The sequence below is a fragment of the Felis catus genome, chromosome A2, assembly GCF_018350175.1.
Source record: "Felis catus isolate Fca126 chromosome A2, F.catus_Fca126_mat1.0, whole genome shotgun sequence".
Lineage (NCBI taxonomy): Eukaryota > Metazoa > Chordata > Mammalia > Carnivora > Felidae > Felis > Felis catus.
This window is the reverse complement of record NC_058369.1, coordinates 4,189,470-4,209,811: the sequence shown is the minus strand read 5'-3', so window position 1 is coordinate 4,209,811 and position 20,342 is coordinate 4,189,470. Positions and strand designations below refer to the sequence as shown.

The window sequence follows — 20,342 nt, the reverse complement described above, 5'->3', positions numbered from 1 at the left end:
CTGGGCCCCGCCCCACGCTCCTGCAAGCCCCACCCCCGTCGCTTCTGGTTCCACGCCCCCCGCCGGCGCCCAGGCACGCGCCGGGCTTCACGTGCGCACTAGCCGGGCGAGAGGAAGTGACGCAAGTGCCGTGCGTCGCCAGGATGGCCGGGCCATGGCGGCGGGCACAGGCTACGTGCGGCTGTGGGGCGCGGCGCGGTGTTGGGCGCTGCGGCGGCCGTTGCTGGCCGCCGCCGGGGGGCGGGTTCCAACTGCGGCCGGAGCGTGGTTGCCCAGAGGCCGGCGGGCCTGCGACGCCTCGCCTCCCTGGGCGCTGTGGGGCCGAGGCCCTGCGGCCGCGAGCCAGTGGCGGGGACTTTGGGAGGCGAACAGCCGCGGCGGCGGTGGCGCATTCTCCGGCGGCGAGGATGCCCCCGAGGGCGGTGCCGAGGATGGGGCCGCGGGCGCGGGGAGCAGCTCGGGAGGCGGGGAAGGCCCCATCATAACGGCGCTGACGCCCATGACGATTCCGGACGTGTTCCCGCACTTGCCGCTCATCGCCGTCACCCGCAACCCGGTGTTCCCGCGCTTCATCAAGATTATCGAGGTAATGAGCGCCCCCGTCTTGACCTCCATTTCCCCACCTCTGCAAGCAGCGGGTTGGACCGAGGGATCCTTTAGCAGCACCTTCATGCCTCACAACTTTTCTCACGCATGAAGCTTCTTAAAAGTTGGAATTCGTGTCCTTGTCTTCTCATTAGTTTGGTGAGTTGGAGCCAGATTCCTCTCCCTTTCAGATTGAGTTTGGAATTGCCCAGTTAGAGTCCCACCCAGTCGTAGAAATCCGATGCTGGGAAAGACCGGAACTGTTCTGCGCGTTTGGGTAAATGTTTTGTAACACTCTCAGCTGGGGGGGGGGGGGGGGTAGTGGTTGCCACCTAGCTAGGAGCCTCTTTGGGATCAGGATTCATTCCTTTCCTAAACATTTCTTGACCACTTACCACATGCCAGGTGAGGTTTTTAGGGATACAGCAGTGAATAAGACTGATAAAAATTCCTGCCTTTGGAGGTTATCCCACTAGAATGTGGGATACAAAAGGCAATAAATCAGGTTAGTAAATAAATTGTATGTCGGAAGGTAATACATATTATAGGGATAACAGAGTCAGGAAAAGAGTACAGGAGATTTAGGGGGAAGGATGCTCTCAGAGGAGCGCAGCCTCGGTTTATTCGTTTAGTAGAGAGTTCTTCAGCTCCTGCCGCGTAGCCGGCACTGAGGATACAGTAACAAACAAGTCAAATGCAGTTCCTGTACCTAAGGAACTTGTGTTCTGATGGAAGAGACAGCAAGCAAGATCATTTCAGACTAAGAGCCATGGGGGGTGGGGAGGGTGGACCTGGGTGATGTAATCGAAAGCAACACGAGTGCAAGGGACTTGAGGTTTTAGAATACAAAGGACCCGAATGCCTTCTTTCTTCTCTTTTTTTTTCTTTTAATGACGTGGAGATTAGAGTCTGTGGTGGAAAATGGTTATCTCTTAACTGTCCGAGCAAGGTCATGTAATGAGTCAGCCTCTGCGTTCATCTCCAACCTTTCCCTACACTCTAGTCTCTGCTAAACAAATCTCAGGACCGAAAGAGCCCCTGCCACCTCCTCTGAGGTGTCTGAGCAGCTATTCCGAGGGCCTTCTTTGGTTTCGAGTAGTGGTTACTTGCAGACCCCAGAGCCTGTGGATTCATATCCTGGCTCCACCATCCAAGCTCCTTCACCTTCAGAAAGCTGTTCCTCTGTGCCTCCATTTTCTCATCTGCAAAATGGGCATCATAATTGTACCTCAATTCTCAGAGCTCATGGGGGAGGGGAGTTCACCTTTGTCAGGGCTATAGCCTTCTATCTCAGAAGCTGGTGCTACTGTTTCCTGTATGGTATTCTTCTGACCTCTCAGAAGTTTGCCCTGGGGGCCTTTCTCCTGTCCTCAACCCCAGCCGACCTCTGGGGCCAGGAGTGTTCACCAGGTAGGGTCCCCTCAGCCCTGCAAAGTGGCAAATGCCTCTTGTCCCCAGAGGTAGGATTCTTCCAAGAGATTCTGTTTGCCCCGCCCCGGAGTTAGCCAGGAGGGTTAAATGAATTGCTGTGGAAAGCCTGAGACTGGCACAGGGTATGCCCTGTATTTCTGTCGTTGTTACCTGGTCAGTGATGGGACAGGGGCTGAAATGCAGCAGCTATTAGCAGAGGGCAAACTGGAGAAACTTCCATGGGACCGAGTTGGCAAAGCTCCGTCTACTCGTGTTTTTGTGGTTGACACTGTATGTGGCTAATTTGCCCCAGTCGTGTGTCCCCTCAGTATAGATCGGTGGCTCTTAAGTGTTGGTGGGCCACGTACCCCTCCTGGCTGTCCTGGACCTTTTCCCTGGGAAAGGTGCATCTGTGAGGTGAGGAAGTCCTGAACCGTAAGAGTCCCTGTTAAGGGATGAGTTAAAGCGCTGTTCTCAAAGTGTGGTGCCTAGACCGGCCACGTGAGCATCACCTGAGAGCTTGTTTGAAGTGCAGATTGTCAGATCTCCTCCAGGCCTCCTCAAGAAACTTCAGGGCTGGGGCTCAGCCGTCTGTCTTAACGAGTCCTCCAGGGAATCCCAGTGCAGGCTGAAGTTTGAGGGCCGTTAAGTGTCATTGTAATCTGGTGTGGGATTTAATGTCTGCTGGATGGAAATCACTTGAGCCTTACAGATGTCTGTGCTCCTGCCCCATCAGATGTTTCCTAGAAGACGTGAGCCCTCTCCCTGCCGTTGAAATGACATCAAGATAGTGTCATTCTGGAGCTTTCAGTCGTTGATGAAAAGGGTACAGATGGGATTGGGAAATCCTTTCAGTGAAAATTGGAGGAAGTTACCAGCCTGTGGGATGGGCCACGTTTGAATTATGCGCGTTCAGTGTTGATTTTCTGTCATTGATAAAATCATAATAGTCTAGACATTTTGCCCCTGAAACAACTCTTGAAATGGGACGTTAAATCACTTTCTTGGTTCTCACCATTGGTCTACTCTGACTTTTCTTTAGAAAGCAGCGGAAACCACTGAGGAACGCAGCCCTGCCAATCTGTCCCACGCCTTTGTGTGTTTGGCTTTTAGCATATCCCCGAGAACGATAGAGAAAACGCGAGAGCTGCTGTCAAAATGTCAGCTAGGAAACCTGGATTTCACTTTGGGGTCATTGTCATGCTAGGTTAAAAATAAGAAGTTGGTTGAGCTGCTAAGAAGGAAGGTCCGTCTTGCCCAGCCGTATGCCGGCGTCTTTCTAAAGAGAGATGACAAGTAAGTGTAACTTTTCCTTCACTCCTTCGTTGAAGTTGCCCTGGAGTGTAGCTCACCACAAATCCTGCTCCCTAGAGTAGCCGGACCTCTGACCTTTGACCTGCCGAGCATAAGGCTGAGAGCCAAGCATACTTTTTAGTCTAGGCTGAAGACTTGGCCTCGTGCATTGTCAAGATGCGAGGCGGGGAGGGGGAGTGGATTTTAACCTCCAGGACCCTAAGTGTTAGAGACACCCGCGAGGCTGCTTCAGCGCAGGGCTAGGTGGGCAGATCCCTTGACTCTCGGTGGCAGTCCGCTCCACTTCTGAGTTAGAAGGTACATTCGAAGGCTCGGTAGTGGGAGGTGTGCAGTGGAATCCGTTCTGTCCGGGCCTGCCCTTCCAGCCGACCTGGCCAGGAGCTGCTCACCTGTGTTCGTCGGCAGCCGCCAGGGGCGGCCCTCGGTGAGCAGGCGCCCTGCTGGGCCCTGAGCACCTGTGGGAGCGAGGCGGTGGCTCTCCATTTTCAGTTGCGGCTGGTAGGGGTGCTTCTCTTCTCTTCTCCTCCCTCTCAGTCCGAGGCAGCCTGCCGAGAATCAGAGGGCCCGTGCCGACGCTCCTTTGTGTCCCTGTCCCTTAGCAACGAGTCGGACGTGGTCGAGAGCCTGGATGAAGTCTACCACACGGGGACGTTTGTCCAGATCCACGAGATGCAGGACCTCGGGGACAAGCTGCGCATGATCGTCATGGGACACAGAAGGTGCGGGGCCCCGAGTGCGTGTGATGGGGCAGGAAGAGAGGCCCCGAGTGCCCCCAGGTGCCAGCACGGACCACCCTTCTCGCTCAGCCCTGTCGCCTTGCCACGGCAGGGACTGGGCCAAAGCTTGCCACGGCAGGTGGCCGAGATGGATCACTCCTGGATCCCTCCCTCCTCGGAGTCCCCTTGTTGGAGTGGCAGCGTGGGTGATCAGTGACAACCTGTATCTTTCATGCACATTATTCACAAAAGCATCCCGGGTACAGACAGCAAGTTGTCTGGGTGCGTCTGGGTGTTAGATGTTCCCAGTTGGGGATACTTCTCCTCCGGTGCCCTGTCTGCGTCAGCCAGCAGGTCCTGCTGGATATCCAGCCTAGCACTGTCGTATTTCACTCGAGCAGACACCTTTCCTTCTCGGGCGGTGTGGTTTCCACCTCCACTCTGCTGAAGGGCCGCTCACAGTGGTGAGCCCAGCTTAAATCCTTGTTCGGCCAGAGCTGATTGTGAAAAATGTGCCATCTCGGCTGGGTGGACGCTGTCCAGTTTTCACAGGTGCGCCAAGGAGCATCGGTCCTCAAGGTGCTCGTCCGGAGCGTCACGGTCACATCCACGTGGGAAACACTTCTGAGTCCTGAGCCGTTATGTAGTAAATGTTGCAGATAGCCCCTCATCGAAGGTGCTCGCCCTTTGTCGAAGCGAGAGTTCCCGGTTCTTTTCTCTCCCAGAGCCTTGTCTGGGGTCAGCAAGGCAGCACCCCAGAACACACTCGGGGAAGCGGGGTGCTCCACGCACTGATTCTGTGAAAGGTCCCACTGACATCCCCACCGCACGGAGCCCCACACCCGTTTTCATCTGCTCATGTTAGAGGCTGTTTTCGGGAAAGTGGTTGCCGCTGTCTCCTGGGGGGATTCGTGGGGGGAGGGGAGGGAATGCAACCAAAATGAATAAAAACTGGGGTGGCTGCTGAGTGCCGTCCTCGCCTACGAGGCGCCTTATGGAGTGGGTCCCGCGGGCTCCAGAGGCAGCTCTGTGCAACTTGCTGATGTCAGCCGGGGGTGGGGTCCGCGCCCCGCCAGCTCCCAGGCCCGCCCTCTGGGGAAGGTGGCGTGGGTGACAGGAGAGGGCCCAGAGGTGGAATGGCACGTTTGCATTCAATGTGTCACTCGACCCCTGGGGCCTGGTGTCTGCTGGGCACCTGGGTGTGGGCAGAAAGAGGCCAACACCCCCTTCTCCCCAGCGGGGAGGGCATGAGCATCCAAACAGGTCACGGGCTGAGTTCTGATGGTGGTGGGTGCTTTTGGAGGGAAGCAAAGACAGATGGGGTGACGGTAGGCAGGCACAGATGGGGGACAGACCACACGTGGAGTGGTCAGGGAGGGCTTCGGCGGAGGTGCCCTCGAATCGAGGCCCGAACCGCACGAAGGAGCACCGTACGGTGAGCTTGGGGCCGAGGGAGGGCAGGCGGAGTCCCAGAGGTCCTGCTTGGTTGAGCTGACGGCTTGAGGTGGGCCCCAGAGCCGGTCACCGCTGGCTCACCCGTCACATGTTCTTGGAGGACGGCAGGGTGTTGGCGTGCGCACGGATTGGGCGGGTCAGCCGGAGGCCCGCGGTGTCGGGGGTGGGGGGGCGCCGTGCCGGTCTTGGGGTTCTGAGACACCGGCTTGGTCCCCAGCTTGGCCCTGTAGCCACCCCGGCAGCTTCACCCCGGCCTCGTTTCTGTCTGCAGGATTCACATCAGCAGACAGCTGGAGGTGGAGCCGGAGGAGGCCGAGGCCGAAAACAAGCAGAAGCCCCGCAGGAAGCCGAAACGCAGCAAGAAGGAGGCGGAGGAGGGCCTGAGCTCCGGGCACCCGACGGAGGTGATGGTGGAGTCCGCCTCGGCTCCCCCCGGCGAGGTGCTCATGGTGGAGGTGGAGAATGTCGTCCACGAGGACTTCCAGGTCACGGAAGAAGTGAAGGTACGGCGGGCAGCTGCCCAGGGAGCTCCCCTGGGCGGGGTGGGTGTTCGTCGACGCTCCAGCCTGTCGCGGCCGTCGGGTTCTTGCGGGATGCAAAACGTACTCCCCCCGCAGAAGTCCTAGGAAGGACTGGCATCCAGAAGGCAAAGGAGATGCGCTGGGGCCCTTAGCTGCTCATGAAGGCGGCAGGACTTGAACCAGGGGCCGGCCCCAGCCCTGTCTGCTGTGCGGGAGCCCTCAGCCTTGCTTTCCGTACTGGCTCCTTCCCCTGAAGCCCGGGGTGCTGGGGAGGGAAGCAGGGCCCACCCACCATTCCCCGTGGCTTCAAGACGGGAGAGCAGCAGCTTTCTGGCCACCTTGACCCCCGGCACAGGCCTGCCAGCAGCGAGCCAGCTGTCCGGGTGGCAGAACGTGTCCTTCCGCCTGTTCTTCTGGTGTGTTAGAGGCAGGGTGACCCCCGCCAGTGGGTGGGGACGAACAAGAAAAGGTTACGTGCGCATGGTCTCCCCGAGAACACGCCGCGCGCAGCTGACGGCCTTGGTCTGAGCCTGCAGCGCGGTGTTGAACAGAGTTCTGGGGGGACCTCTGGCCTTGGTGGGAAGGGGTCCTGCGGTCTGTTGGTGACGCCTGTCCCCGGTACCGGGAGGGGCTGCATTTGCTGTTGTCACACCCACGAGCCACACGGGGGCCCTCGGAGCAGTGTTGTCCTGTCCTGGAGAGCTCCCCGTGGTGGTGCACATGTTCTCTGGCTCCACGCCGTTAGCCCCGTGGTTGGAGGGAAATGTCCAGTCCCGTCTGGCGCTAATTTATTTGAGTGCGAGTAGCTCCCGCCGCTTGCTAGACTGACAGCACAGCTCCGAGGTTCCTACAAGGGTCGTGTGGTGGGAGAGAAACGGGGCCAAACTCAAAGATGCTGCGGGGGACAGATGAGGGAGACTTGACGGGGCTGCAGGCACCGTGGGCCTCTAGCTGCCTTCTGCAGGTCCTTTCTGGAAGGTCAGCTTGCTAGGGGCCACGTGCTTGTGGTGAAGGGACGCGGCCGCTCTCGGTGCCCACTGGTGCCTTCGCTGGGGTGTGGCGTGCTGGGAACCGTGCCTTCTGGAAATCATGAGGTTCTGGGCGTTATACCTTAGACTGTCCCATCGTGTCCACCGCAGGGGGGATCCTCTGCCTCGGGGAGCCTGGGGCGAGGTGCTGGGAGGGGGCAGGCTGGGAGCCCTGGTGAATCACAGGCACGTCCCCAGACAGAAGTCAGACCAGGATGTGCTGAGGTTGAGAAGGGGGATCGTGCTTGAAATAAGGGAATAAAGAAGCCCCCACCCCTCTTTTTCCCTCAAAACGGCTCGTCCTGAGGTCAGGATTTGGCGTGCTGGAGGAGATAGGTGTTGGTTTTCGTTTCTCCTGCCCGGGTCCTGAGTCCCTGGGACTTGGATTCAGGCCGTGCGCCTGGGCACCTGAGGCCATCCTTGGCCTGGGCCACAGCCCCTGCTGGCCCCAGGACCGACGGCAGCGCCCCCCCCCCCCCCCCCCCCCCCCCCCCGTTTGCCAGGCCCTGACCGCCGAGATTGTGAAGACCATCCGGGACATCATTGCCTTGAACCCGCTCTACAGGTTGGTCTCCGGCCCCCCTCTGCCGTCTGAGTGTACGGCCAACCGTCCCCCATCCCTGGGGCCGGGCTGGGGTCGCCTGCCTCTTTGTGCCGCTGGGTTGGCGGGAAGCTTTCTCAGAGCGTCGTCCTGACAGAGAACCTTGCTGGCGCGGGGGTTCGTGGCACAGGGCCCGGCCCTGCGTGAGGAGATCCTGCTTCCCCTGCGGCAAGGGGACCCTGGCGGGGGGGAGGGGGGTGGCCTACCCAGTCCGGGGCCTTTGCCTCCTTTGTGCTGACGAGGGCTTGGATTTGGTCGGAAGCCTTTTTGTCATCAGCTGCGGCTGGAGAGAATCTCATGGCGGGCCGGGGTGGGGGGGGTAGGGGTGCACCACACGGCTGCTGGAGGGGCTCGTGTCTGGGCACAGGGACGTTAGTCTCTCGGCTCTGGGACGGGTGGCCTCGCTCGCCCTGCCGCCCGGCTCTCGGCATCCCAGGGCCTTGCCCCGTGCTGCCGGGGAGAGGGGATGCGGGCCACCGGCTGCAGCGGTCCCCGCGGGGCCTCTGTCCCCTCCAGAGAGTCTGTGCTGCAGATGATGCAGGCGGGCCAGAGGGTGGTGGACAACCCCATCTACCTGAGCGACATGGGGGCCGCGCTGACCGGAGCCGAGTCGCACGAGCTGCAGGATGTCCTGGAGGAGACCAATGTGAGTGCACCCTGGCCTGCTTGTCCGCGGCTCTGCTTTCCGGTTTCACGTCCCCTGTGCACGGGTCCCTGTTCTCTCGTGGCTGCTCGGCGGCCCTGTGGGCGGTGCCTTGTGTTCACCGGGTGGCGTGCTCGGCTCGCTGCCAGTCTTTGGCCGCTACGAACGCTCCGGACCACAGCTTGTGGGCCTGCAGTTTACCTGTAGGAGGTGTTCGTGGAACTGGGCACGTTAGGTCCGAGGGCGTGCGCCACCGGTGGGTACGGCGTGGCCAGGGGGGGTCCGCCCTGTGAGCGCCCCGTCTGCGAGGTGCCTGCCCCCCCACCCTCAGCAGGCACAGAGGCGGCTTCTGACCGTTGCCCGCGTCTTCCCTTTCTCGGCAGATCCCCAAGCGGCTGTATAAGGCCCTCTCCCTCCTCAAGAAGGAGTTTGAGCTGAGCAAGCTGCAGCAGCGCCTGGGGCGCGAGGTGAGCCCGGGCTGCCGACTCGCCTCTGCGGGGAGGGCGGCGGCGTGCGGGGCGGCCGGTTCGGGAGGCTCTGCACGCCAAACCCTGAGGCCGGTCCTGGCAGCTGAGCCTGGAGCCTGTGGTCTCGGGACGTCCCCCGTCGGGACAGAGTCCCACGGAGATGCTGGGAATGGGGAACCGGCCCGGGAGAGGTTGAAAATCGGTTTCCCCACGACTCTGCGTTTCGCGGCCCACCTTCCCGATTGCGGGCGATTCTGTGGGCTGCCTGGATTTTCAGTTGCTCGCCATTCACAGTTGAGTGACTTTTCACTCAGCTTTATTTGAGAAAAACCTTCCACATCACATCTGTAACTGGGAAATTTTTTAACCCTTAGTTATCAGCACGAGGTAATTCTTTTTTACGTATACGCTTATTTATTTAAGCAGTCTCTACCCCCAGGGTGGGTCTTGAACTCATGACCCTGAGATCAAGAGTTGCATGCTCTTCTGACTAAGCGCACCAGGCACCCCATGAGGCAGTTGGTTTTTTTTTTTTTTTTTTTTTAATGTTTTTTACTTACTTTCGAGAGAGAATGAGCACGAGTAGGAAAGGGTCAGAGAGAGAGACACGGAATCAGAAGCAGGCTCCAGGCTCTGAGCTGTCAGCACAGAGCCCGACGTGGGGCTCGAATCCATGAACTGCAAGATCATGACCTGAGCCGAAGTCGGCCGCTTCACTGACGGCACCCCCTGGAGGCTGCCCCTGCCCCCCCCCCCCGAGGCAGTTCTTAACGCACCCCCAACGGGACGCAGGGGTGGGGGCTGTAGGCGGCACTGGGGCCCGGCCCGGCCTCCGAGCCCTCGCCTGCTGTCCTGTCCGTCCAGAGGAGCTCCGTGCCCGTGGGAGGCGCGCTGGAGTCACGGTCGGGATCAAAGAGCAAATCGCTTGCTCATCCGGCACCGAGAGTTTATTTTGGGGCCCCACTCAGGGAGACTAGGTTCGAGGCAGGGGGAGCTGGAGGCGGCCTCGTGGACTCTCCTCCTCCCGTGTCCTGAGGAAGCAGCGGCCCCGCCCCGGCCCGCCTGGGTCTGCAGACCCGCCCGTGTTCCCTCCCGCGCGCTGTGACAGTAGCCTCCGGGCCCTGCAGGTGGAAGAGAAGATCAAGCAGACGCACCGCAAGTATCTCCTGCAAGAGCAGCTCAAGATCATCAAGAAGGAGCTGGGCCTGGAGAAGGAGGACAAGGACGCCATCGAGGAGAAGTTCCGCGAGCGGCTGAAGGAGCTCGTGGTCCCCAAGCACGTCATGGACGTGGTGGACGAGGAGCTTAGCAAGCTCGGCCTGCTGGACAACCACTCCTCCGAGTTCAAGTGAGCACCCTGGGGGCTGTGCTCCACGGGACCCCCGCCCTCGGGGCGGCCCCTTCTCGCTCCTCCGCCCAGACCCAGAAGCTGGGAGGTCGGGTCCCTTGGGCGCACTCTGGCTACGGTGGGCGCCTGAGAAGCGCTTCACGTATGACGGCCCTGTCTTGGTGCCCCTGGGCGGAACAGACTTCTTTGTCACTCCGTCTCCCAGCTGGAGAATTTGAGGTTCAGAGAAGTCAAGTCAGCGAGCGGGGCCTCTGAGCTGGTAGAGGGGGACGGGAATTTGAACTCTGGGGTGTCGGCCCAAAGCGGTGCTTGCTTGTGGCCCCTCTGGCATTTCTCCGAGGGCCTGGAGGTCCGCGCGTCTTCCTGGGGGCTCGGCCTTGTCCGGTGGGCACACGGCTCCCAGCCTGGGGGTCTCTCGTGGCCGCGCTGACCTGCCACCGGCCGGGCCCATTTCCCACTTGCTCTGGGTAAGGTTGTCTCGCGTTTACCGCTGCCGCCTCCACGGTACAGGCTTCTGACCAGTCCTCGCGCGCGCCACGTCTGGCTCGGGAAACGGGCCAAGCGCTTGTCCTGGGACCTGGGCCGGGGCCCACAGTGTGGCCTCTGCCAGGACGGCCTTCCCAGGCGGTCGGCGGCCCTTCCGGCTGAGGTGCTCGGTGTGGTCCGCGCAGCGGGTTCGCAGGCGCTGGCGATGTGGATTTGCCACGCTCACCGGCCCTGGTCTGTCCCGTGGCAGCGTCACTCGGAACTACCTGGATTGGCTGACGTCCATCCCCTGGGGCAAGCATAGCGACGAGAATCTGGACTTGGCCCGGGCCCAGGCGGTGCTGGAGGAGGACCACTACGGGATGGAAGACGTCAAGAAGCGCATCCTGGTGAGGCCCCTCGCGCCGCCCCCCCGCTTCCCAGGCCACCCCCAGCCCCCATCCCGGTGACCCCCCCCCCCCCATGCTTCCCGGGCCACCCCCCACCCTCATCCCGGTGACGCCCCCCCACACCTCCCCCCTGCTTCCCAGGCCGCCCCCCCCACACCTCCCCCCTGCTTCCCAGGCCGCCCCCCCCAACCCCATCCCGGTGATGCCCCCCCCACACCTCCCCCCTGCTTCCCAGGCCGCCCCCCCAACCCCATCCCGGTGATGCCCCCCCCACACCTCCCCCCTGCTTCCCAGGCCGCCCCCCCCAACCCCATCCCGGTGATGCCCCCCCCACACCCCCCTTGCTTCCCAGGCTGCCTGCCCCCATCCTGGTGATGCCCCCCGAACCCCCCCACTTCCCAGGCTGCCGCCCCCCGCCCCCATCCCAGTGACGCCCCTCCACACCCACCCCCTGCTTCCCAGGCTGCCCCCCCGTCCCCCCACCCCCCCCGCCCCCATCCCGGTGATGCCCCCCTGCACCCCCTGCTTCCCAGGCCACCCCCCTGCCTTCATTCCGGTGGCGCCTGCCCCCCGCTTCCCAGGCCACCCCCACCCGCCCCCATCCTGGTGACGCCCCCCTGCACCCCCCTGCCTCCCAGACCACCCCCCTCACCCCCATCCCGGTGAGGAAGGAGAGGTGGAGGGCTGCAGCTAGAGGTGGCAAGGGCAGTCTGGGCCAGGCTCCCTGCTCCAGGGGCCTCCGGTTTCTGAGGGGGACAAGAGTGCCCGAGATGACAGACGGACCTGGCCCCAGGGCCAGTAGGCTGTGGCTGGGGCAGAGAGAGGATCGGGACGGTCCAGGATGTGGGAGGAAGGGGACACACTAGCCGGGCCTGGTGCCGTGTCCCCCACGGTCGGTCCCTGCCCTCCCCGGGGCATGTGACCCTTCAGTCAGCTCAGCCCCTCTAGGATCCGCCTTGTCCCTTCCGCGGCCCCCGGAACCCTGCAAGGCGGCGTGACGGTGCTGAGGCCCACGTCAGGCGGGGCCCCTTGCTCTGCAGAGAGGGCGGCGAGCCTCACGGGAGCCCACCTCTGCCCGCAGGAATTCATCGCCGTCAGCCAGCTCCGAGGCTCCACCCAGGGCAAGATCCTCTGCTTCTACGGTCCGCCTGGCGTGGGCAAGACCAGCATCGCCCGTTCCATCGCCCGTGCCCTGAACCGCGAGTACTTCCGCTTCAGCGTCGGCGGCATGACCGACGTGGCCGAGATCAAAGGGCACAGGTAGGTCCGGCCTCTTGTCGGGCTTCGTTCCCCCGCCCCGGCTCTCTTCCTGTGTGTTAGAGGGGGCGTCAGCGGTGAGCGGGGCCCTGTGCTTGCGCTGCAGTAACGTGACCGAGTGCAGCCGCTCGAACGTGGGCTCAAAGCCTTCGCCTTCAGCACCGGGAGGGCGGACCACCCCCAGCGTTTGTTCGCCAGGTTGTGGACAGATACCCCGGTGGATCCAGCTCCCGTCCGCCCACTCAGTGCCCCCAGTGCTGCGGCCAGAGTTCCGGGGCCGCGTGCTCAGCCCCAGGACCAGGGACTGTGGGCCAGGGCGAGGGGCGAGGTGGTCGTCCCAGCGAGGACGGGGCGGCACACCAGTGAGGTCTCGGCACGGCTCTTGGTTCTTTGCTCCCTCGCCAGGCCCAGGCAGCGGCTGCCATCCTGGGTCCAGGGTGTCAGAACTGCCTGGCCGTGTGCATGGCACCTTCTGTCAGGGCGGTCAGGATGTCGTGTTCTCCCGGGGCCTCCCGCCACGCCAGCCCCTGCTGAGGGTGGTTCTCGGAGCAGTTTCTTTAGGGAGACGCAGGCGTAACAGGTGTACGAGTATCTCGGGAGCTCCAGGAGTTCAGACAAGGCGTCCGGAGTCTGGCAGGGCCCTGGGGGACGGGAGTGGATGAGGCCTTCACGGTGCTGGGCGAGGAGTCAGTGAGGGCCTGTGGTGCAAGGGCGCCCGGGAGGCGTGGGGCCTTCGGGCCTGCCCCAAAGGCAGAGGGGCGGCTGTGCCGGCTCTTGGCTCGGGGCTGGAGTCTGAGCTGGGTGGGGGAGGCAGAGGCAGGCCCTGGTGGCCCCTTGGCCCCTGGTGGCCCCTTGGCCCCTGGTTCAGAAGGCCCAAGAGTGTGCACAAGGACCACTCACCCAGGCTGCGAAGGGGTCTTGGCTGAGGTTTCAAACAAGTATAGGTCTGTGACAAGTGGGGGTGAGTCACTGGGGGAAAGGGGCCCAGGAGGGCAGGCAGGTGTTCTGTCTTGATGTCTGTCTGGGATCCCCAAACAAGGATGAGGAAGGGAACTTCTGCTGTCCTTTAGTAACAGCAGCAGAATTTTCTCTGTCCACAGCTCTCCTGGGCTCCCTCCTCCCTCGGGGTAAAAGCCCAGATCCACACTGAGGCCTGGAAGGCCTAGCACACCCTGCCCTGTTTGTTCCCTTCCCTCTCTCCCCCTCACTCACTCTACTCTGAAAGCCATATGAGCTTCCAGCACTCTGGGCCTGGTCCTGCCCCTGCCCCAGGACCTTTGCACAGGCTGTTTTCTTACCCAGAAAACTTCCTTCGAATACCCGCACAGTTTGCCTCTTCACTTATTTTGCTCTGGGCATCTCCCTGAAGCATTCTTTATCCCTGTCTTAGAGTAGTGTGCCTCTGAGATGGCATTGCAGGACCCCCATCCTTCTGTTGTTTTTGTAGTGTGGATAAAGTTTCTCTACCTCGTGATTTCCCCCTCTACCTGGCCGACCATCTGTCTCCGCTGCCGGGCCTTAACCTCACAGACACAGGGCTCGTGCCTGCTTTATGCTCTGTGAGTGCCAGACACCCGCAGAGCTGGGACAGGATGGTCAAGAAACACCCGGCAAGCGCCAGCTGGGGCCAGGCCCTGGGCACTGTGGCCCCGAGGCCCGGGAGGCCGTGCTGCGCCTGCCATTGGGGAGGACCTGGGAGGGGGGACATTTGCTGCCGGCACCTGGCTGCTCTTGACCTTCCCTGCTCTGTGAGGTGGGCACCGTGGGCTGGGTTTCACCATCTGGATAGGAGGTGCTGGCTGGGGGGATGGCCCTGAGAGGGACCTGGTTTCAAGTCTGTGTCTGTGCCTTGAGTCGGGGGGTGGGGGGCGGGGCGGCCTTCCCATTGCTGGGGCGAACAGGTGGTTGGGGTGAACGTGCTCTGCCTCCACTGCGGCCCCTGGAGGGCACCTGGCTCGCCGAGGTCCTGTCTGTGAGCTGGGCCTGCGGGTGCCCGCGTGACCAGCCCCAGGCCGGTGAGGTGCCATCCGTTCCTGCTGTGCCCTGCCCCCCAGGCGGACGTATGTGGGCGCCATGCCGGGAAAGATCATCCAGTGCCTGAAGAAGACCAAGACGGAGAACCCCTTGATCCTGATAGACGAGGTGCGCACGGACGAAGGGCGGGGCACGGGCCCAGGCTCAGAGCTGACAGGGCAGCGCGGCCTCCGTTCCCGGTGCCCTTCCCCAGACGCTGTCCCTCGGGCCTTCCTGGGCCAGAGCTCCGGGCAGTGCTGACCAGGGGGAGAGTGTCCCAGATCAAGCCTCGGGGGAACCCTTCTGCTTCCGCTCTGGGCCGGCCCCGTCCCTCCCCCTGGGCGCAGTCCGGTCCCACCTGGCGCCCTCCCACCGGTGGCGTCCAGTCAGGAGACATGGGGAGCCGGACAAGGGGCCGAAGCCGTCTGCCGTCCCTTCAGGTGGACAAGATCGGCCGGGGCTACCAGGGGGACCCCTCGTCAGCACTGCTGGAGCTGCTGGACCCTGAGCAGAATGCCAACTTCCTGGATCACTACCTGGATGTGCCTGTGGACTTGTCCAAGGTGTGCGTCCTGCAGGGGGCCTGGGCCCGGTGGGGGCGGCAGGTGCCAGGCAGGTGCCAATCCTCCAGTACCTCCCTGCCGCCTCCCCAGGTGCTGTTCATCTGCACGGCCAATGTCACGGAGACCATTCCAGAGCCGCTGAGGGACCGGATGGAGATGATCAACGTGTCTGGCTACGTGGCCCAGGAGAAGCTGGCCATCGCAGAGGTGAGGCCGGGACCCCCGCCCAGCCCTGGACCAGAGCGGCAGCCCCGCTAAGTGCCCGCCACCTAACCAGAGGGGGACGGACAGCCCACAGTGGCCCTGCTCGGAGAGGGGGTGGCCAGGATCTGCCCGCCTGTGCAGTGAGGTATCGCCGAGAGCAAGGCGGGGCCTGCTGTGAACCGTGTAACGGCACAGCTCTGACGCCAACGTGGCATTTCCCTGCGCCACCCCGTCTTCCGGTGGGGTGTCCGGTAACCCGTCGGATCCTGGTCCTGCCTGGGCTCGGGTCAGACCCTGCAGGGGAAGGGCTCGGTGCCTCGGACTGCCCACTTACATGCCAGTTGCATGTTCCAGGTCTTTCTTCTGGCCAGCTGGCTGTAAATCTGGAGTTCCCACGGCCTGCTCTTTGGGTTTGAGGATTTGCTAGGACAGCTCACAGAACCCTGGAGAGGTTTACTTAGGTACCGGGTTATTGGAAAGGGTACAGCCAGGGAACCGCCAAAAAGGATATATCGAGCCAAGTAGGGGGCAGGGGCTTCTGTGCCCTCCCTGGGTGCACCACCCTTCCACACCACCCAGTGAGTCCGAATTCACCCGGCTCCCTTGTCTAGAGTATTTACGGAGGCTGTTTTAGGTGCATCAAGTGAATTCTTAGTCACTGGTGATGGACTCTACTCGCAGCCCCTCCCCTCTCCCTGGGGGTCAGGGGTGAGGCTGAAAATCCCATCCCTCTATCCCCATGGTTGGGTCCTCTGGCCCTCAACAGGGGCCACCTCACTGGCACAAGCTCACTGGGGCTTATAGATCCCAACAGCTGTCCTTCTCACCCGGTCACTCAGAAAACGACAGGGTCTGGGAAGCTCTTATATCAGGACCTGGGGTCAAAGACCAAGGACAGACTTCTTCTTTTAAAAATTTTTTAAGGTCTGTTTATTTTGAGAGACACAGAAGTGTGAGCAGGGGGAGGAGGGGCAAAGAGGGAGAGAGAATCCCAAGCAGGCTCCACACTGGCAGCGCAGAGCCCGACGTGGGGCTTGAACTCATAAACCGCCAGATCGTGACCTGAGCCGAAACCAGGAGTCGGACGCTTCACCGGCTGAGCCACCCGGGCGCCCCCAGATTTCTCCTCATGCCCCACTGTCTCGGGCCCCAGAACAGGAATAAGAGAAAGACAGCCCGTGAGCACAGCTTTGGGGAGAACACGGTCTCTGGGGCTTTCAGGGCACGGGGGACCCGTGCACCGTCTGGGGCTGTGTGCTCAGCTCTGTTAGCAAGCTCCCTCGTGAGCGTGCTGCTGCCTCGTCCCGCAGCGCATCTGTCCCCAGTGCGGGCCCTGGGCCCCTCGGAAGCCAGCTTCCGTGCCTGCACGCTTGCAGCCGTGGGTGCGGGTGCGGGTGCGAAGCTGCCGTCTTCCTGCCGGCTGGGTCAAGTTCTGTGTGTGCGTGACGCGTTTCCTAGGCCGAGGCGAGCCCAGGATCCGGGGCTCTGTGCGCTTCTTAGACGTTAGCAGTCTTCCGAGGCTGGAGACTGGATTCACACCCTTGGAGGATGTTGAGCAGAGCAGAGAGCCAGGTTTTCTTCCGGACGGGAGTCTCGGTTTCTGACTGCGTCTTCTTTGTGGAAAGGGGTTGAGCACGTTTCTCCCTGAGTCCATCAGAGCCGTCAGGGGCTGACCGTGGTCTCCTCTCCCCTGGGGTAGGAGGTGGGCAAGAGGAGCTCTTGGCTGAGGTGGTTACAGGGGTACTGGGGTCTCCGCCCGGCCAAGGAGGGGCAGCCTGGGGGCCTGGGCCGGGACTGCTTTTGAACCTTTAAAATGACAAGAGAAACACGGACTCCCAGAGGCTTCTGGCCAACCCATGTCAGATGTACGTACTGACATGTGTGGTTGTGTCCCCGTGTCTCCCCTCCTGTTCCTCCAGTTGGCGCTCAGGACTGTCCCATGACCGCTGTGTGGAGGGAGTTGGGCTGGGCTGTGGGTGACATGGGAGTCCCTCGACCTCCCCACTTCTGTCTGTGCTCAGGGTGGCGGCCGCTTGCCCTGACTCACAGGTCCTCAGTGTGTACGTGGGCTGAGCCCAGGGATCAGGGAAACCTTTCTGGGGAAGTGGCATCTCAGATGACATCTGGAGGAAGGGCAGGGCTGGGATCTGGGCAGAGACCCAGGAGCTTCCGGAGGCGGCGGGCTGGGCAGCTGCGGGCTCACGTGTGGGGTCCTGGCGCCTGCCGTGCTCTCCGCCCAGACTCCCCGCCTCCCTCCCTCCTAGCCTGGCTGGCTCCTTACCCTCAGGTCTCAGCTTTGAGGTCGCCTCCCTGGGCAGCTGTCCCCCAGCCACCCACTGGGGGCCGAGAGCTCCGTGCGGGCAGGCGCTGGGCCCACCTCTGTGATCTTTAGGCAGCCTGGGGTCTTGGGAAGGCTCAGGGGTAAGCGGGGCCCACAGGAGAGGCCCTGAGGCCCTGGGGGTCTTGACGACAGCGTCCCCCTCCCTGCCAGCGCTACCTGGTGCCTCAGGCCCGCGCCCTGTGTGGCCTGGATGAGAGCAAGGCCAAGCTGTCCCCAGAGGTGCTGACCCTCCTCATCAAGCAGTATTGCCGGGAGAGCGGCGTGCGCAACTTGCAGAAGCAGGTGGAGAAGGTGAGGTGGGCGGGCCGGCACGGGTTGCGGGGGGGCGGGCTGGCTCTGCGGCCTGGCCAGGCAGGTGGAGAATCGTGAGGACCGGATGCCAGCTCTGAGACACGTCCTGCGTGACCCCACTCACCGGGGTCCCTAGAGGAGTCCCGTCCACAGAGACAGTAGATAGTGGGCTCCAAGGGTGGGGTGAGGCAGGGGGAGGGGAGTCACCGTTTCATGGGGACAGTCCGTTTGGGGAGATGGAAAGTTTGGAGACGGTTGCACGACCGCGTGAATGCCCTTATGCCACGGAGCTGTAAACTGAAAAATGGCTGAAAGGTTCATTTTCTGTACTTTACCATGATGTTAAAGATTCAAGACCAGCGGGGTGGGGGCCGCACCCACCCCGCTGCCTTCCCCCCCCCCCCAGGTGTTACGGAAGTCTGCCTACAAGATTGTGAGTGGCGAGGCCGAGCTCGTGGAGGTGACGCCCGAGAACCTGCAGGACTTTGTGGGGAAGCCCGTGTTCACCGTGGAGCGCATGTACGACGTGACGCCCCCCGGCGTGGTCATGGGGCTGGCCTGGACTGCCATGGGTGAGCAGCCCGGGACGGTGGGGTGGGGGGTGGGGGGTCCCGGAGAACGTCTCACGCCGGTTCCTGTGCGGTCAGCTGGCGTCCCCCCAAGATACACTGGCATTGAAGGGAGGCCCAAGGGATCAGGGGCTGATCGAGGAGGAAAAAGATGCGGCCGCCAGGTGGCAATATCCTCGCACAAGCTTTATTCGCATTGACGGGAGGCCCTCTCCCCTTGCTTGGGGAGCCCTGGAGATGGGGTCCCGGTGACCTTGCCTGGCCCAACAGGGAGGCTGGGGTGTGCGAGAGGCAGGCTCTGAACCGTGAATCAGTCTGCTTCTTCGGACCTCAGTTAAGCAGCCGCACCAGCCAAGTGGGCAAGAGGGTCGGCGTCTGTCGGCCCTTAGGCCGTAGGGCCGGTGCAGGTGCTGCATCAGATGAGCAGGCCCTAGGCCGCGGAGAGCTAGCGAAGGGACAGTGTTAATGAAGGGGCATCCGCTAGGTGGCCCCACCGGTAGGGTTGGGGAAGCCACGGTCCCTAGAACCCGAGGGTCCCAGAGTTCACAGGCTCTGCGTGCTGGTCTCCCAGGAGGCTCTACGCTGTTTGTGGAGACCTCCCCTCGGCGGCCACGAGACAAGGACGGCAAGGGGGACAAGGACGGGAGCCTGGAGGTGACAGGCCAGCTGGGGGACGTGATGAAGGAGAGTGCTCGCATCGCCTACACCTTCGCCAGGGCCTTCCTGATGCAGCACGACCCGGCCAACGATTACCTGGTGACCTCCCACATCCACCTGCACGTGCCCGAGGTGAGGCTCCACCTCCCGCCTCCGGGGACAGCCCCGCCGCCTGTGCCCCCGCCTTGTCCTGCCTGCCCACCCGCTGCCCGCATCTCCCCACCAGGGCGCCACCCCCAAGGACGGCCCGAGTGCCGGCTGCACCATCGTCACGGCGCTGCTCTCCCTCGCGACGGACCGGCCAGTTAGACCAAACCTGGCCATGACGGGCGAGGTCTCCCTCAGGGGCAAGATCCTGCCAGTGGGCGGCATCAAGGAGAAGACCATCGCGGTGAGCGTCCCCCCCCACCCCCCGTTGCATTGCAGGTAGGACCTGCTACCCTCTGGCCTAAGCGCCCAGATGCACAGAAGGCAGGGGACACGGGCCTCCGGGGAATGGAGGGGTCTGCTCCGACCAGACCCTCGGTCCGGGGCTTCTTGTGTCCGGACTCCCACTTCTCTGCAGGGACCCCTCCCTTTCCCCCACCTTGACCCTACCCCCCACCTGCCTAGAAGGTAGGGTGTCCACAGATGGGGACAGACAGCCATCTCAGGCAGGGGGCTTTGCGGAGGCTCTCCAGGCCTTTCCTCACTTGTGAGTGGAACGTGCACCGTGTCCCTGGATGGAGCCTGGGGACAGATGGGAACCATTGTCCAAGGGCCTCATCAGGCTGTGGGGCCCTCCCAGTGAGCCAGGGCCCAGGAAAGGACAAGGGAGCAGGCCGGGATGTGCACTGAGCCTAGAAGTGCTTAAATGCATGTTTCTGTAAGGCTCCCGTGCCAAACCGCTAAAGGTAAAGCAACGGTGACTGTGGATTAATCCAGAAAAGTGGGGCTCTGGGAGAGCAGGTTCCTGGAACGGAGGCCACTGATGTGGTTTGGGCTTTAGTTTCCTGATCTGTGAGCTAGCTCATGCAGTGCAGCCTGGCCGTCTGGGCCGAGCCCCGTCCCACTGCCCGCCCTGACTTCCCGGCCGGTCCCCTCCTTCCCAGGCAAAGCGAGCTGGAGTGACCTGCATCGTCCTGCCAGCCGAGAACAAGAAGGACTTCTATGACCTGGCCGCATTCATCACCGAGGGCCTGGAGGTCCACTTCGTGGAACACTACCGGGAGATCTTCAACATCGCCTTCCCCGAGGAGCAGGCGGAGGCCGTGGCGGTGGAGCGGTGACCGCAGCCCGGGCGCTGCTGGCACTCACGGGCCCCGTCCGGGCCGAAAATGCGCCAGGGCCGGGGACTCTGGGCAGCTGAGCCCCCAGGAGGCTCGGGAGCGGCTGGAGTCCAAGGACCTCAATTATGGCTTAATCACGGAGTCTGGCATATATGAACTATTTAATTATGATTAAAACCCTTTCCGGTACCGGCCGGCTGCTTGTGTCTGTATGCC

General features: G+C 62.4%; 1 protein-coding gene across 2 annotated transcripts; it reads left to right on the top strand.

The window, feature by feature from the left end:
• Positions 1–133: 133 nt before the first annotated feature.
• Positions 134–20,315, top strand: LONP1 (lon peptidase 1, mitochondrial). Of its 2 annotated transcripts, XM_003981712.6 has the most exons (18): positions 134–586; positions 3,203–3,291; positions 3,909–4,028; positions 5,752–5,983; positions 7,533–7,594; positions 8,147–8,276; positions 8,657–8,740; positions 9,868–10,088; positions 10,825–10,963; positions 12,045–12,223; positions 14,275–14,362; positions 14,674–14,796; positions 14,887–15,003; positions 17,492–17,632; positions 18,039–18,204; positions 18,773–18,990; positions 19,085–19,249; positions 19,950–20,315. In XM_003981712.6, exons 1-18 carry the CDS (start codon positions 155–157, stop codon positions 20,124–20,126), a joined length of 2,883 nt encoding a protein of 960 aa, XP_003981761.4. In that variant the 5' UTR covers positions 134–154; the 3' UTR covers positions 20,127–20,315. The 2 variants fall into 2 exon arrangements, with proteins under 2 accessions (XP_003981761.4, XP_044900328.1); XM_045044393.1 differs by lacking the exon at positions 134–586 and having other exon boundaries at positions 3,223–3,291; positions 3,844–4,028.
• The last annotated feature ends 27 nt before the right edge of the window (positions 20,316–20,342 follow it).

Bases quoted from the DNA above. Each gene is read 5' to 3' on its own strand.
- LONP1 (XM_003981712.6), top strand. From the start codon at position 155: ATGGCGGCGGGCACAGGCTACGTGCGGCTGTGGGGCGCGGCGCGGTGT. The intron at 10,964-12,044 runs GTGAGGCCCCTC...CTCTGCCCGCAG, and splicing joins ACGTCAAGAAGCGCATCCTG to GAATTCATCGCCGTCAGCCA. The intron at 19,250-19,949 runs GTGAGCGTCCCC...CCTCCTTCCCAG, and splicing joins TCAAGGAGAAGACCATCGCG to GCAAAGCGAGCTGGAGTGAC.